The sequence below is a fragment of the Dipteris shenzhenensis genome, chromosome 6 (genome assembly GCF_047967505.1).
Source record: "Dipteris shenzhenensis isolate YYH24624 ecotype China chromosome 6, Dip_SZ_1.0, whole genome shotgun sequence".
Lineage (NCBI taxonomy): Eukaryota > Viridiplantae > Streptophyta > Polypodiopsida > Gleicheniales > Dipteridaceae > Dipteris > Dipteris shenzhenensis.
In genome coordinates, this window is record NC_141601.1 from 30,877,636 (window position 1) to 30,894,600 (window position 16,965).

General features: G+C 45.6%; 1 protein-coding gene across 3 annotated transcripts in view; it reads left to right on the forward strand.

The window, feature by feature from the left end:
• Positions 1–16,317, forward strand: part of LOC147901049 (FKBP-like peptidyl-prolyl cis-trans isomerase family protein) — a 40,249-nt gene extending 23,932 nt beyond the window's left edge. Inside the window, exons 4-5 of one of the 3 annotated variants that reach the window (XM_087376124.1) lie at positions 6,387–6,503; positions 16,055–16,317. In XM_087376124.1, the coding sequence (XP_087232250.1) occupies positions 6,387–6,503; positions 16,055–16,177 (240 nt within the window). In that variant the 3' untranslated portion in view covers positions 16,178–16,317. The remainder of the gene's footprint in view (positions 1–6,386; positions 6,504–16,054) is intronic. The other 2 variants (XM_087376121.1, XM_087376122.1) reach the window with 2 other exon arrangements.
• Positions 16,318–16,965: the final 648 nt, after the last annotated feature.

Consider the following 16,965-nt stretch of genomic DNA (forward strand, 5'->3'; position numbering starts at 1 on the left):
GAGGCTACAAGTTCTCATGCTTTCATGGATGATTAGCAATAAGCCGTCAAACCCACATCAAATAGTCTTGGTTGAGTTTGGAGCATCCTCACTACGGCTTGATGCAGCGTTTTAGGTTATCATGTATCTCTACCGTATTAGGGAGTATGGCTCTTGTACTACAAGGGGACACATGCTATTGTGGTTGGCCCTATCCTCATCGCTAAGGGTGACCCTCTAGAGGTGCTAGTATGCGCATACATGGAGGTGATTTGAGAGGCTAAGTCATTCGAGAAGATCTTGGGGCCACAGGGACTGGACCTTTGGCACGCCCATGGTGCGGCGGTAAACTTTCAGCTGAGCTTCACACGCGATGAGTTGATGTGTGGTTTGGCGGTAGGAGTTATCAGATTGCCGCCGGAGGCAAAGGTGGAGCAGCCATACTACTAGCCCCTCCAGAAGTGTGCGGAGCTATTCGGGGTGGAAGTCTCCTTCATGATGAAGTGGGCATGGAAGATCGGTATTGCGTCGGTATCCACCCTAGTACGTCGTCGCACAAACACGGACTATTCGCCCTCCAAACCCCCGGCAAAGTCACACAAGGCAGCCTTTCTGGAACAGGCACCCACCCATAGGAGAGCCTTGTTCTCGGCACCCCCGTCCTCATTAGTTGGACCATAGTGAGTTGGAACGTGCACGGGCTCCATGACCGTGCTCGTAGCCAGCCGCAACACTTGATACTCCGGCAAGAGTTGCAGAGGGTAGTGGTAGGGCGGGCAGTGGACATCCTTTTGATTCAGGAGCACATGTTTTGAGCATCAGACATCAGACGACGACACCACCTTCTCCGAGGGAGAGGTCCAGAGGAGTGGTCCCCCGCAGTAGGACGGAGCGGAGGGGTCTACATCTCAGTCTCACAGACTTTGGCTCCATAGGTCTACGATCAGGGCGAGCTCATTCCTTGCTAAGCCACTGAGAACCTGGGTCCTGCTCCTTGAGCCGCTCTATGGAGGCGAGGTCTCTCCTCAAAGCCCGCTCACGCTCCTAGAGAGTCCTCCGCCTAAGGGCGTGAGGTTGCAACTCCTCATTGCTCCTATAGATCGTATCAGCCACCCACGCAGCCGAGCCCTCGCACGGTGTCATCTCTGACTACTCCCAAATCCCTGCCATGACTTGCTGGATCTCCTCGTCCTGCACGAGGTCCTTGGGAATGCGGACCGCCTTATGGGGGAGACCTCGACGGGGCTGATCTAAGTGAAGTACTACTGGAGGGTGGTCTAACGTGTACCTGCAGGTTCGAGAGTGCTCGCCTTGAGCCTCAGGACACGGAGATTCGACAGGCTGAGTTCTCCTATACTCCTCTCAGGCCCGGTGGGTGCAGTAGGGGGACAAGATGACGAAGCAGTTCTTTCAGACCACTGGGCCACGATCGGCATGCACACAACTACAGCGTCTCTGTGATTCGCAAGGCATCATGCACACTGACCCGTAGGAGATTTTAGACCTGACCACAGGTTTTTACAGCCAGCTCTTTCAGACGGGGAGGGTGACCCCAGCTGTCTTGTGGCCTGAGATGTAGTTTGGGATCACGTTCCAACAGTATTCTTGTAAGATTTATGTAGTAGTTTGGAGGAGCCTTTCACAGATGAGAAGCTCTGGGAAGCCCTCAGGGCTCTCCTGATCGAGAAGTACCTGGGTGAGGATGGCTTGACTCCGGCCTTCTTTCGGAACTTCTGGGAGATTATCTCCACCCCTTTCCGTTTAGCTTGCCAGGAGATATTTGACATAGGCTTCCTCCCTTAGTCCTTGAGCAGGGGGTGATTTGTTTGATCTGCAAAGGGGGAGATAGGTCAGACATTCGATAGTGGAGACCGATCACTTTGCTTGATACTGCACACAAGATCCTCGCCAAGGTCTTGAGCTTGCGGTTATGGCCCCATCTTACCGATATCATTCACGACACACAGACCGGGTTTGTCCTGGAGCGCAGCATCTTGGACAACATCTTCACATTTTGGGAGGCAATGAATTGGTCCAGGGAGGAGTCATAGCCGCTAGCCGTCATTCTCTTGGACAACAGGGTGGAATGGTCCTTCCTGGAGGGTACTATGCAGAGATTGGGTTTCTCAGAGAGATGGGTCAAAGGAGTTTCAGCGCTTTATGCGGGGAGCTCTAGTCAGATGCTTATCGGCGGACACAAGGCTCTTAGTGTGGAGCCTTGTGAGCAGACTTGTGAGCTCTTTGGCAGTCCTTTTCAATAGAGTTTTCCCCAGCAGGCTGTGGGGTTTTGCCCTGAGATCACTTGCAGTTTCTCTCTCTCTCTCTCACTCATCACCCTCAGCCTCTCTCTCTCTCTCTCTCTCTCTCTCTCTCTCTCTCTCTCTCTCTCTCTCTCTCTCTCTCTCTCTTCGCCGGCGACCGTGTTGAGATAGTTGACTCTTACACATACTTGGGCGTTGTCTTCTCAGGCCCGATCTTCACGATGCGCTCGGCCATGCAGGCAAGGATCAGTCGGGGATACGCCGCTCTTGCCAGGCTGGAGCGACAGTGCTACCACTCCCACTTTCAGGACCCGCGGACCAAGTCTCTCCTTTTTGATTCTTTGGTCCGCCCAGTAGGCATGTACGGTATCCCTTGGTGGGGAGTCGACCTTTCAGACACAGAGTGGGCTCGAGTCGAGTACCTACAGATACTGATGTTTGCTCGGATGATCCGCAGCAAACCATCAGTACCACACTAGATCATTCTAGCAGAGTTCGGCGCCTCACCCCTACAGCTTGATGCGGCTTTTTAGGCTATCACCTATCTCCACATAGTCAGGGATTTCAGCTCCTCCGTCGACGGTCGCCTCTGCCTACCTTGGCTAGCCCTATCCTCCTCTATGGCCTTATCCGTTGATGGGGACCAGCGATGCTGGTATAGTCGTCTTTCCAGTTGGTTCACCCGACTGGGCCTCGACTTAGACCGGTTGCCTCCTTTTCAGTACAGCCTCGACGCTCCACCATCTCCCCTCTCCCCCACTGACTAGGAGGTCAACCGGCTCATTCGAGTGGATCTGCTTCAGCTCCACACCTGGCGGACATGGTTTCTTCACTCCGAGCTTCCTGTGAAGCTCGACTTCTTCCGCCGACACTGCCTCCAGATCTCACATCCAGCCCAGCTAGGGGGTTAGCTCAGCTAGGGGGCAGCAGAAGATATGGCAAGCAAGGAATCGTCGAGCCTCTCCTGGAAGTCCCTCCCCTCAACCCCAATCATTTCAGGCAACAGGTCTCGGTACGCCACCGTTGCAGCTATGACACCCTCTCCGTATGCACATACATACCTACGAGGAGGTTTGGACCGACCCATCATTGGGCACCATGAACATATTTTTTATCTACAAGAGCAGGTTAGAGAGTTAAAGATGCAATTGGCAGATGCAGTAGCTAGAATTCAGGTTCTAGAAGGACCTGGCAACTTCTTGCCTTCTCATCTTTTTGCTTCGTCCAACAATATTCTTCACCATGGCCTGGCTTGTTACAATATCCACATCCTTTCTTCTTCTTTGTATGATCTTGTCTTTGGTAGTGTAAGCTGGTTCACCAACTGGCTGCAGTGCAATATCTCTTCTCTCCTCACTTAGGAGTGTGACTCTGCATCAAGAAAATCAAGTTCGTCATTCATTCCGAGTATCCTCATAGTGTCAGAGTATCGTGGAGCCAGACTAGCCAAAAGTATTGCCTTTGCATCGTCAATTTCTATCTTCGCTCCTTAGTACATTTAGTTGGCTTAGTAAAGATTGCATTGATTTAAAACTTTTCATTCTCACCCATTTGAATCTTGAATAGCTCTTTACTTCAGGGCAACTTTCGAGTGTTTCATTCGTACTCCAATAGTGCCTCCAAGAAAATCCAATTGTTGGTTGCTGACTTGGTCATGTCCAAACAGTGGAAGAAATCCGAACCTAAAGCTCGTCCTAGCAACCCAATTGTTTTTTCATCTTTATGTGCAAAATTGCGTTCATCAAATTTCATCAAGGTGCTTTCGACTATCTTCTCTCTCTTCCATGGATCCAATTGTCGGCTGCTGACTTGATCATGTCCAAACGGTGAAGAAATCCGAACCTAAAGCTCGTCCCAGCATCCCGATTGTTTTTTCATCTTTATGTGCAAAATTGCGTCCATCAAATTTCATCAAGGCGCTTTCGATTATCTTCTCTCTTCCATGGGGATCCATCGTACTCTGCAAGGTCTTTCAAAATATCTTTCGGACAACTGACCACTAGGGACTCACAGTCGACCACTTAGGCAGCACTTGCCCCACTTTTGAAATAAGACTGCTATTAACTCTCTTCAATACTCATAGAAATGAGTCAAATTTGAAGCCTCTGATACTAGATTTAGATGCTCGTTTGGGAGAGACTAAAATGAAATCGTTTAGACTTCACAAGCAGTTGTAGCTGGAATGAAGAGATTTGGACTACTTTTTGATTAGCCTTGTCCTTTAGTGCTAGCCTTCGTGGCTGAGTTTGCCCTTCACCTCCGGAGTGCCGACAGAAACTCAGTACGAAGACTTTGTATAAATGGATGCTCAAGTATGTGTGGGTGTGTGGATTTGTATGTGTGAGAGCATACTTTTATACTATGGTCTACACCCACTGTTGGGCGTTGATGACGTCAGTGGGGATGTCATAGTAGCTAGTCCCTGCTATGCGTGATGGAGTTTATGGTTTTCAATCTTATGAGTGACTCTCGTGAGATTGAAACTGCACTATGTTGTGTCTTTAGAGGATGAGTTTGGGAATGTTCTTGGATTCATCTAGGTATATGTGGGTTTCAATAGAGTGCTTCGTTGATCCACCACGATAGACACAGATCCACCTCTCCCACTTCTTGAGGATATCTATTGAGTAATTTCGCATCTCATCACACCGACTTTGCAATGAGAGTGAATGGGTGGAGGGCATACATAGAGAGGGTCGCATCTGCACCCTATACGATCATTAGGGTCGGAGGAGCATTTCGATTTCAGATGCCTTGTGTACTATGAGATAAGAGGTCGCTATCCCTGCCTCTTTAGGGATGGTTTCGGACCCCGATCTTGTCTTTTGTCCTACCTAGATAAGAGATGCCTGGTGGCTTTCATCCTTGAGGCCGTCCGACATAGGGATCATTTGCTCAAGACATAGAGGCAAGATTAGGACGTATAACCAGATTCTGATTAGAGCACGATCACCGAGCTTTTCCATCCAGACAGCATCGAGCAACAAGGCTCAGGGAAATGGCGGACGCGAGGATGAAAGCGACAGACACGTCATACTCACCAGTGGGTCAAGGCACATATCAGACTAGGGGCCTTCCCTACATGCTCACCCGATCGGAGGCACGGCCGAGAGGATGTGACAGTAGCACTTGTTCATCGTAGGGCCGGAGTGGCCTATCAGTTCGAGCTTCCTCCTATTACTAGAATTCATCATGTTTTCCATGTCTCAATACTCAAGAAATACCTGTGCCCAGTGGAGTAAATTTTAAAGGAATTACCCTCTATAGATGAGGCTGGAGAGGTCTCTTGGATGATGAATCTTCATGGCAGCCTGCATCTATTGTGGAGCAATATCCCTATCTATTCAGCTGATGCAGAATTCGAGAGGTTTGGCTACCATTGTAGCTGCATGAAACTGATATACTTCTACTGCCCTTCTTCAAAATTTGGGGACAAATTATTTTTTGGGAGGCATGAACTGTAACTAAGAGGCTAGTTGGTAGGCTATTTATTTAGCTAGTTAGTAGCCTTTTAAGAAGCTGCTGGGTTATTGCCACGTGGCCCATAAGCAATCTTGCAATTTGCAGCTAGCCCTGGAACTGTGCATGTCATTAATTATAACAACTGAGTACTTGCTCAAGATGAACTCTAAGAAGGAGATCACTCTGTGCTTGTCCTTGTGCAGCCCCTCACAAGTTCCTGTTGGCAGGCCAGCCCCTGACCTCCATTCTTTTCAACTAATGAAGGTACTTCTTACCATGCTGTCCAGACTGGCTGGCTGCACATTTCTTTCCAGTTCAGTTTAGGTATTGCTAAGGAATAGTTCCGGCCTAAGCCAAACTAGTAACAGATAGCTCGAAACAGGGCGAGTCCTGTTGCATGTCTAGTGTTTATATTGTATTTATCTGTGGAGAACTTAGTCATGGGATTTACAATCCTTCTCTTTCTGCCTTTCTGACTCATCAGGAGACTGCAGCATATGATCATTCTTTGATGGTGCTACAAATGTTGACCACTTTGCAATTTCATTTCAGTTAATATATAAATTGAAGCTAACTAATAAATCTTTCTTGATTTAGTAGTTACTCTTGATTTCATCTAAACTTTAAGTTGTTCGTGCTAACTATCTGATGTTGCCAGGATTAATCGTTTCTTGATGTTTACAGGTGATTTCAGGGCTTGATTTTGCCGTACAAACAATGAAGGAAGGTGGTGTTCGCCGTGTTATTATTCCGCCCGCACAAGGCTACCAAAATACATTGCAAGGCCCTATCCCTCCTAATGTACGACTCTGTGCCCAAGATTTGTTGTGGATGTGCCTTGAGATTATCCATAGAAACTCATGAGTTTGATTTTGTGGTCTCTTTTTAGTTCAGATTCTATGCCAGCAAGCCTTTTGCCTTGTACATAAGCATAATTGTACAATCTTAACGTTTTGTCTGTTATGTGAACTTTTCCATAATTATAGCATAGCAGTCATGGACATAGAGTAATGTAGCGTGCGTGCAACTCTTGGATACTTATTGACCTTTGGTGGTCTTGTAGGTATGCACAAGGAGTTAGTCCTAGAAACCCAAAGTTAGTGATGACTAACCTATTGGAAGCACAAATACGCATTGAAGATTAAAAAGCTCTGATGAGATTGACATTGAAGGAGGAAGAGCATGGTTGTGTGAATTGCGACTAGTGCGTCCAATTGAATGCCTGCATGATGCTTGCGTTTGCTTGCCTATTGCATCCAATTGTGGTTCATCAACGTTTGCATATATCGAACTAAGGTGATAGGCATCCTTCTAATTTGCATTAGAGAGCATGTTTGCTCTTGAATCCAGCAAGTGTCACCACGAAGATATTTTGGCCTCGGATTTGGATAGTGGCTTTGGGGACGGCCTCATTCCAATCTTTAGCTAGGATGGACCTATTATCATCACTTACCTTGACTTTGTCCCAATTGGGCAGCCTGAAAATCAAACTCTTCTTGCTTTTTCTCCTCATGGGTCGACGACATGGAATGCTCTCTTCTAGCTTCCAGTTGTACTTTGCATGAGTTTGTTCTTCCAATTCCCCTTGGTAGGGCTAGTCGTCTCTGAACTTAATACAACCTACAAAAACACAAGAATAAATTTCCTCCAAATTCCTTTTGGTTATTGACTAGCAAGATTCTCTCAAATCTCAAGGCCTGCTTTGATATCAAATTACTCCGAGAGCAACTTCTGCATATCACAATCCTAAACACGGGGAATGCTACCCCCCTGAGATATTGACACATTCAATGCATAGAGGGCATGCCCCTTTCTGATCTCTCTGGCCAACCGCCTTGCTGAAATGACCTGCAATTTAGGAGTGGCAATGCCATGCAATGCTACTGTTCTACCCTTGTGGACAAAGCTGAGTGATAAAAGTTTTTAACCAATCGCAGCACAGGACAGCATCTATTGGGCCCATATCCAGTGCCAAGAGATCCACAGCAAATTCATAATCTTCAGAGAGCTTGATCCTTGCATCTTGGCAACAAAATTTATTGACCAAATGCTGTCCATTTGCCACCTCTATTCTTAGCCCATGATCAATCTCAGTAGCAATCAGTCCCACCTTCTGTAAGGTCTTAGAATTGATGAAACTATGAGTACTACTGCTGTCCACAAGCATGTGAACAGTCTTGCCATTAATTTGCCCTTTCAATCTGATAGTCTCAGCACTTTTGGCACCCATCAAGGCATGTAAAGAGATAGCATAAATTGTTTGCTGCGCATCCCAATAGATCTCCTCCTTGGCTACAGGAGCGTTTTCACTTGCATCCTCTCGTGCATGAAAGGTCATAGCAACCTGATGCTCCACATGAAAGGTTGTAGGCCAACGGCCTTGCATGCCATAGGTGGGTTGAGTGTCGTTGGATTGTATACCATGCATATTATGTTCAATAGCACCACCGGGATCAAAGGGGAAATCAGCCCCCTTCGTGGCTCCAGTATCTGGAGCTTCTTCCACGTCCTGTGCACCCTCTGAATCATCATGAATGGCATCCAAGGTCTCAGAAGCATCCATTAAATCCTCATCATCTGATATCTGAATAATCATGTTGAGTTTTGCAGTGCCACTGTTACGCATTTTGCAAACTTCTCGATGCTCAGGAGTCCATTTCTCACCACACTTAAAAACATAAGTTTGCCCGCTTTCTGCTGTCCATGATAGTCTTGGTGTGTTGTTTAAATTCTGATTTCTCATTTCCAGGGCTTGGCTTAGCTCCTGGCGTAGCATCAAATGACCTATATGGCTTAGCACATGGCATCTTGCTACTTGTAATAGTGGGAAACAACTCGTGCTGCTCGCAAAGGCGCCGTATGCATGTTGGTGTATGTCTGCTGTTTGCTAAATTCAGTGCAGCCAGCTCCTCCTCTGGGGCAGGCCATGGCCAATCTAATCCAGGAGTTCCAAGAAATTATGCTCCGGGACGATCGCAGGATTGACAGTTAATGCCTCACATGCTATTGAATCCCATGAGCCAGAAGATGCTTCACATGCACATGCTCTTCAGGATGATTGGGCATGGGCTGTCCATTGCTCATTTGATCCCTCCAAGGCTGATGCATTCTTTACTGCTAATGACGCTCAGTCCTGGTACTTTGATAGTGGTGCTTCCAAGCATGTCACATCTTGCAGACAGTTGTTTCATTCTTTAGCTGATGCACCTCGAGGGGGGACTGTTACATGTGCTAATAATGCTTCATATGCTGTAAAAGGAGTTGGAGATGTGCAGCTCACATCCATTTCAAGCCATCCTGTCACTCTGACAAATGTTCTTTTTGTGCCTGGCATTGAAGTCAACTTGATTTCAATTTCAGCAATTGCTACTTCAGGTTTCAGAGTGATTTTTGATGGCTACAGATGTCTAGTTAATGAGCTTCGTGATGACAATGCCATAGTTCTCACTGGCACTTTGCAAAAAGGGCTTTATCACCTTGATCATCATTCAGCTGCACTTTCTGTTGAAGCATTGGCTATTTCAGATTCACAGCTTGCTGAAAGTCATCTTTGGCATGAGAGAATGGGCCATCTCAATTATAGAGCTCTTGCAAAGCTACATTCACAGAAGATGGCAAATGATGTACCTTAGACTCACACAGTTTCCAAACATGTGTGTGAGGGTTGTCTTTTGGGTAAGATGCATCAATTTCCTTTTCAAAAGAATTGTCCAAAACTCTTACAAAGGAAATTGCAGCTAGTACACAGTGATGTTTGTGGCCCAATGAGGACAAATGCCATTGGGAGGTATAAGTATTTCATGACTCTCATTGATGATTTCACAAGATATTGCTGGGTATATCCTTTAAAGGCCAAATTTGAAGTTTTCTTATGCTTTTAGAGATGGCTGAATATGGTTGAGAATGAATCAGGATGCAAGCTTGTCACCCTTAACACAGATAGGGGGGGAGAGTATATGTCAAAGGAGTTTGATGCATTTCTGTCTTCACGGGGAATTATTCACTCATGCACTACTCCTTACACTCCTCAGCAGAATCCTGTTTCTGAAAGGAAAAACAGGTCCACAATGGAGATGGCCAGATGCATGCTTAAGGCCAAGTCGTTGCCCAATAAATTTTGGCTTGATGTAGTAATGTGTGCCAACTATGTGCTGAATAGATCACCTACACGAGCATTGAAGACTATTACACCTTATGAAGCATGGAAAGGTAGGAAGCCTTCACTTTCACACATGAGAGTTTTTGGATCTCTTGCATATGTTCATGTACCTGGGAGTGGATCTGATTCTTTAGTGCTGATTTTATATGTGGATGATATGCTCATCACGGGCCCAGATACTAAGCAAATTGCAGCTTTCAAGGCTGATTTGCAGCAGATTTTTGACATGTCAGACATGGGTCGGCTCCATTATTATTTGGGCATTCAGTTTGCTTTGAGGGGGGTATCATGATGTCTCAGTCCAAGTATATTGGACAGCTCCTTGATCGTTTTCAGTTTGAGGATTGCAAGCCAATCTCTACTCCTGTGGACCCTGGCTTCAAATTCTCAGCTCATGATGGGAGCCCACCATGCAATATCACTCTTTATCAGCAGGCTGTTGGATGCCTTATTTATTTATGTCACACTAGACCTGACTTGCAGTATGCAGTATCTCAGTTCAGCAGATTCATGCACATGCCCAGTTCATAGCATTGGTAGGCAGTGAAGAGAGTCTTTAGATATCTCAGAGGCACTCAAGATTTAGCCCTCTTCTATGGTGATCAGGGTTCACTTACCATGCATGCTTACACGGATAGTAACTGGGCAGGATGTTCCGACACCAGAGTGTCACATACTGGCAATTGTTTTTTGCTTGGCAATTCATGTATCTCTTGGCTCAGCAAGAAGCAACCAACAGTTGCCACGCCTAGCTGTGAGGCTGAGTACAGGGCAGCTTTCACCGCTACAGTAGAGTGTGTTTGGCTTCGACAGTTACTTACAGATCTTGGTATTTGCCAGACATCCTCCACTATTGTCTACACTGACAGCCAAAGTGCTTTGGCCATTGCGCGTAACCCAGTGTTTCATGCGTGTACCAAGCATATTGAAGTTCACTATCATTATGTTCGGGAGCGGTTGTCAGCAGGAGGCATAGAGTTGTCTTGTCTTCCCACAGAGGACAACATAGCAGATATGTTTACAAAGGCACTTCCTCGTCCCAAGTTCGAAGTCTTCTGACAGGCTTTACACTTGGTTCCCTTTGTTACATGATCTTACATTCCTTGTACATTCATAGGTGGCTATATCCTTTTGGATGAACATGTGCCACCATGACTAGACAATACCAGGTATTCTGAGACGTTTCCAGAGTACTTCAGCCCATCCCATGGAGGGGGGTTTGTAGGCCATCTTCTGGTGGTTCTAGTGATGCCCTATAGGCCATGGTATGTGCCTTGTAGGCATAAATGTAGGCACTTGTAGTGTTAGTGTCTTTTAGGCCACATAGGACACTTAGTCCTATGTGACACCTAGGACACTTAGTCATAGGTCTAGGTACAAGTACCTTGTACTTCTATTTTTCATTATCTAAGATTTGACACGATGGCTAACTCAGCGACTCTTTGCTACCTGCACTCTCTCTCTCTTTCATTCGATCCTACATTTCTGCTATAGTTTGAAGGAGATCTTCCCTTAGTAGTTCAACCATAGAAGGTGAATGCAACAAATCTTGAAACTTTGTCTTCTTTGGAGCAATGCTTACTTGAGTTCGTTTGTTGGGAAGCAATCCCACTCAATACTTCCGAAGCTTCGTCTTTTCTAAAATTTTTTTGACCAGCGTGATAAACTGTCTTAAACTTTTGATTATATGTCTTGATGGTGTGAGAGGCTTCCATGGACATGCTTTCCCAGGATGTATGAACATCATCATAGAAGTTCTTGCTCATAAAACAACTTCTAAAAGTCTTTCCATGTCTTTGGAGCCTCTTCTGCAACTAGAAGAGCTCCCCACCAAGCACTGGCACTATTTGCCAGCTGAAGACTTACAATCTTTAACTTGGACTTCTCGAGATAGTGCCCGGTTTTGAAAGCTATATTAAACTAATGAATTAACTGCAAAGCTTTTTCTGTGGCTCCATACTTTCCATCAAAAGTAGTGAACTTGACCGTCTTACTACCTTCCTTGAAGTCTCTGCTTCGAGATTTGGATCTCCTTATCACAAGAGCATCCTCGGGGTACAGAAGAAGAAGAAGAAGAAGAAGAAGATGGGCTTGAACTGGGAGATCTCCTTCCATGCTTTCGGCTTCGGCTCCCGTGAGGCTTCAACCTCCTCCCTCTTTTTCTTGAGGTATGACGCTTCTACTGCGATGTAGGACTCCAAGAACACTTCCTTGAAGTATGTGAATGCTTAGAGAGGTTTTTTGATGGAGAAGTGAGAGAAAGCTCTTGATCTCCCTTTTCTTTTAGCGACGTTCAAACTTGCTTGGTCATCATCTCCTCGAATAGATGCTGAAATTGAGGCTTTCGCTTCAAAGACTGAAACTCCTTGATCTTTCTTTCACAAATCCTTCGCTAAGGTCGTCTTCAGATCCCTTAGAATGCTTCTTACTGGGTCGTCTACAGGCTGAATTGGGCTTCTTGGTAGCTTAACTCCCTTGCTCCGTAACCATGATGTGGGAGATGGAAAATTAAACCCACCTAATCAACTTGACTGGGCCTAAAGCAAGAACTGCAAAGCCCCTCCTTTCAAATGCTTACGGGTGAAGACAGCCCCATGTGCGATGAAGTATGGGTGGGTGTGGCTCTTGGTTGTATGGTTCAAATATGTTGGTGTGTAGTACTAGGAGTTCTAGTACTAGTTCATGTGTGAGTGCTACGTGTCACTATGGGACTTATCCCATATGCACATGGTGCTAATGTGTAATTGAGTCTATATAAGGCTTGTACTTCACTTATCATGACATACTTGATGAATGAAAGCCCTCTTTATTTTTTCATTCGAGCATCATTTCCTCACACCCTAACCTTCTCTCTCTCTCTCTCTCTCTCTCTTCTCTCTCTCTCTCTCTCTCTCTCTTCGTTAATATGTTTCCTACATGGTATCAGAGCAGGTTAGTCCTGGCATGCCCTAATCTCTGTTCTGCCGCGTCATCATATCTAGCCTTAACCCTAATTCTGCTTAGCCTCTTCCCTCTTGCAGCCACCTCAGTTCGGCCTCATTCTACCTCCTCCTTTCAGCCTTCTCAACCCGATTAGGTCTCTTGCTGCGGCTGCATATCAGACCACCTCCAAGCAGCTGCAGCGCCATAGCCACCACCTCTGAGCAGTTTCCACGCCTCCAAGTGCTGCGTACTGGTCTGGCTCTGCATTTCAGAGCATTCTCTTGCTGCTGTGTGCATTTCAGAGCACACCAGGCCTCCGAATATCTATTGCTGCTGATGTCAAGAGCACATCTACATCAGCCGACTTCTGCTTTGGTCACCTGCTGCAACAATTCGGAGCTGTCCTGCTGAGACACCTTCCATATGTTGGACCTGTCTCTGCATTTTGAAGCCTCTCAGCCCATCGACCAGCTGTTGGAGACGCCCTCCGAAGCATTTCTTCACCGTCTTGCATACGTGGAGTTTGTTGTTCCATTTCAGAGCCCTAGACCAGCTGACTCACTTGCTGGTGCTTCATTTCTGCTTGCTGCCCGCCTTTCATGAACGTCTTTACCATCATGACTTTGTTGTCTTCTACTTCCTTGCTCGTGGAGAAGTTCAAGGGGGAAGGTTTTCCCACATGGCAGACCAAAATGCAGTGGCTCCTTATGCATGAAGGAGTTTGGGATGTTGTTGAGGATGACCAAGTCGAGTTACTTGATCAGCAACACCAAAGATTTGGAAGCAGTAGAATGCTAAGGCCATTGCCCTCATTGGTCTTTGCAAATGTCTACATTTTCCTTAGCTTGGAACTAAAATAGCTCCAAGAACGTGTGCGGTGGTTGAGAATCCTTTGGTTTCACCCTTGCGTCCGGTATATTCATCAATCCATAATATATCGTGCAAACATATTACATCAAAACCCAAAGATTATATAAATTAATAAAACATCATTTTTCAAGAATTAATAAGAATAAGGATTTTTCACAGATGAAAAATAATATCTTAAACAAATCATATTTGGGAGGCCATTGAGACCCTAGCAACTATGTGCATCAATTTTATGCAAAAAAACCCCCTGCAAGCCCAAAATCCAACATCGTGCGACCAGAGCCCAGTTTCTGCACTCTCGTTGCACGATGTCGGATTTTGGGCTTGCAGGGGTTTTTTTTGCATAAAATTGATGCACACGGTTGCTAGGGTCTCAATGGCCTCCCAAATATGATTTGTTTAAGATAGTATTTTTCATCTGTGAAAAAACCATAACCCTAATTGTTTCCACAAATGGAGTGACTCTCATCCATCATGTGGATTTTAAGTTGATAGCTAAGCAGATTTGGAATCGCCTCGAGACCTTGTTTGGTAATAAAATCACCAACTCTAAAGGCTTTCTGAACCTCAAGTTTTATGATTTGAAAATGGAAGAGAGCAATGAGTTGAGTGATTATCTAGCCCGGTTTCAATCTCTTTTTTAACAACTTTCAAGTTTGAAGAGCCCACCTAATGATGAAGATAAGATGACTGTCCTTATGAAGAGTATGCATGGAATTTCTTGCTTTAAGCACACTCTTGAAGTCCTTCGCCTTGCCATTACCACGTTTGATGGTTTGGTGGCACTCCTCATTGAGAAGAACTGTTGCAATAAGGAAGCCGCTCTTGCCTCTCTTGGTGATCAAGCATTTGCTTCCACAAGAAAATGGAAGACCAACAAGAACATTATCTGTAGGTTTTGCAAGAGGAAATGACACATTGAAGCCCATTGCTTCAAGAAGAAGGAACATGAATAAAAAAAGCATCATGCCAATCTCCTGGCTGAAGAACAAGCTGAACCTGAAGAGCCCCCGGAGGAGATACATGCAGCTACAGCAGAGGTTCATGGCCTCTCTTGAGGTTGAGGATCCTTTCGACCAAGGTTGGGCTTTCTAGGCCCCTATGCTATTTGTGTTTGTGTTGAGTCAAAGAAAGGTTCTCAGCCTTAAGCTGTCCCTCTAAACTGAATGTATTTGGAGTCATTAAGAGGTAGTCTACCCTAGGTTGTCCCCAAAAATGAATCTATTGTCTTTTACTTTGGTTTGATGGTATTGACCGCCCGGTTCAGAGTTAGGGGGGGTGACGAGTGATGGTCTACCCTTGCCGATCGCAAGCTGACTGAGAAGTCGCTATCACACGGAATATGTTGGATAGTTGGACTTACTCTTTGTAGTATTGTGGTGGAGGGGGGATCGGTCTACTCTTTGCGTGTTGGGTCTCACACTCTTTGCTCTGAAGGGGGGTGTTGGAGATATCATAGCCAAAGAGTGTGTGGTAATTTGATGTGTTGGTGTGTAGTACTAGGAGGTCTAGTACTAGTTCATGTGTGTGAGTCATGTGTGAGTGTCACATGTCACTATGGGACTTATCCCATATGCACATGGTGCTAATGTGTGAGTAGCCTATATAGGTTTGTACTTCACTTATCATGATATACTTGATGAATGAATGAAAGCCTTCTTCATGTCTTCATTTGAGCATCATTTCCTCACACCCTAACCCTCTCTCTCTCTCTCTCTCTCTCTCTCTCTCTCTCCACCATGTTGCATTTGCTGCCGCAGATCTGCTGTATATTCATAGCCCTTCTTCTCTTCTGATGCTGCTCACTGCTTCAGCTCATGGTTTCCCGTTGTACCTGTTGCTATACCAGCTCCAGTACGTGCATGCATTTGTCCCTACATATGGCAGCTATGTTACTGCCCACATGGCAGCCTCAACCCTTTCCCCTATAGGTTCATCTACTCTCAAGTATGCTGATGTGTCAATCCCTTGAGCTCTCCTGATTTGGGGCTCATTGGTGGGGCATTGATTTTAAATCACCAACAGGGTCATATTCAGTCTTAAGTCCAAGAGGTCACCCTTGGATTCTTATTGCATTTTCTCATTAATGTCTCAGAAATGGCACATCTTTAACCTTCCTCTTGAGGTAGCTGTCATGGTGAATGACAATGCTGTGGGGATACAAAAGAGATTTAAGGCATTCTGTTTTGCTCGATTTGGATGCATGCTTGGTAGGTTGGACAAAAGAGGTTCCTTTGGTAAGTGCACTTGAGATAGAGGACACAAGAAATTACAAATTTACATGTAATCGAGTACAAGCTTGTAGAGTTCAAAAAATAAAGGTGTGCATCTGTGCTGCGTGATATATTCTATGCTTCTAGGTTTGGAATACGAATGCTGATTGAACCCTGGTTTTCTACAGGTTTTTGATCGGCAACGGCTGTACACAACAATTTTCAACCCAACTCGGTTGGCTAATGGGGAAGGTTCTACTCTCGGCACTCTTATTTTTGATATTGAATTGCTGAGGATCAGGTCACCATGAATAATGTAGCAATAATCAAGAATGCTACAGGGGAACTTATTTATTGAAGAGCATTTGTGCTTGTATAACAAGGCTTCTGATCGGTGTTTTGTTTGTTGATAGCAAAATGGGAAGGGATGGGCTTCAACATCTGTCTTTTTCCCTTGTAGACAGCCATGTATTCACAGCATTCCTTGGTTAAGTACACATGTATGCATGCCACATGTGCATGGAAGTATAGAAATATATGTGTGTGTGCGCGTGCATGAGAGAGAGAGAGAGAGAGAGAGAGAGAGAGAGAGTTTATTAAAGTCTACTAAAGACCGATGGGTCTATGAGACTGATAGGAAACCTGATACAAAGAGCAAGAGGGTGGAGCTACTAAACGAGCATCCTGGACATAGTCAATACAATACAATAGAACACACACGCGGCACGAAACATCAAAGTAGGCCTGGTGATGGACTAGGCTGTGTAGGTAAAAACCCTGTGATAGATGGTTGTCTACTGTCTGGAAGTGTAGCTGGTGGTGATCTCATGGTAGCGGCTGTACGCCTGACAAGCGCTACAGTAACCTGAGTCGGCTGTATCCCAGGTCTAAACATAGATGAGATGTCAACGAGCGTAATATGCGCATCCGTCCTATGTCGCATCTCGATCTTGGGGTCTCTGTCGCGCTGGCTATCGGTGATCGTGGGGAGTCGGGACAGTGTGCTCTGGCTGGAAGAACTCCAAGATCACACTCTGAGATGGGTCTGATAAGGTCTCCGGTTGCTGTCTCTGTGATTTGATGAGACACTATGTGTTGG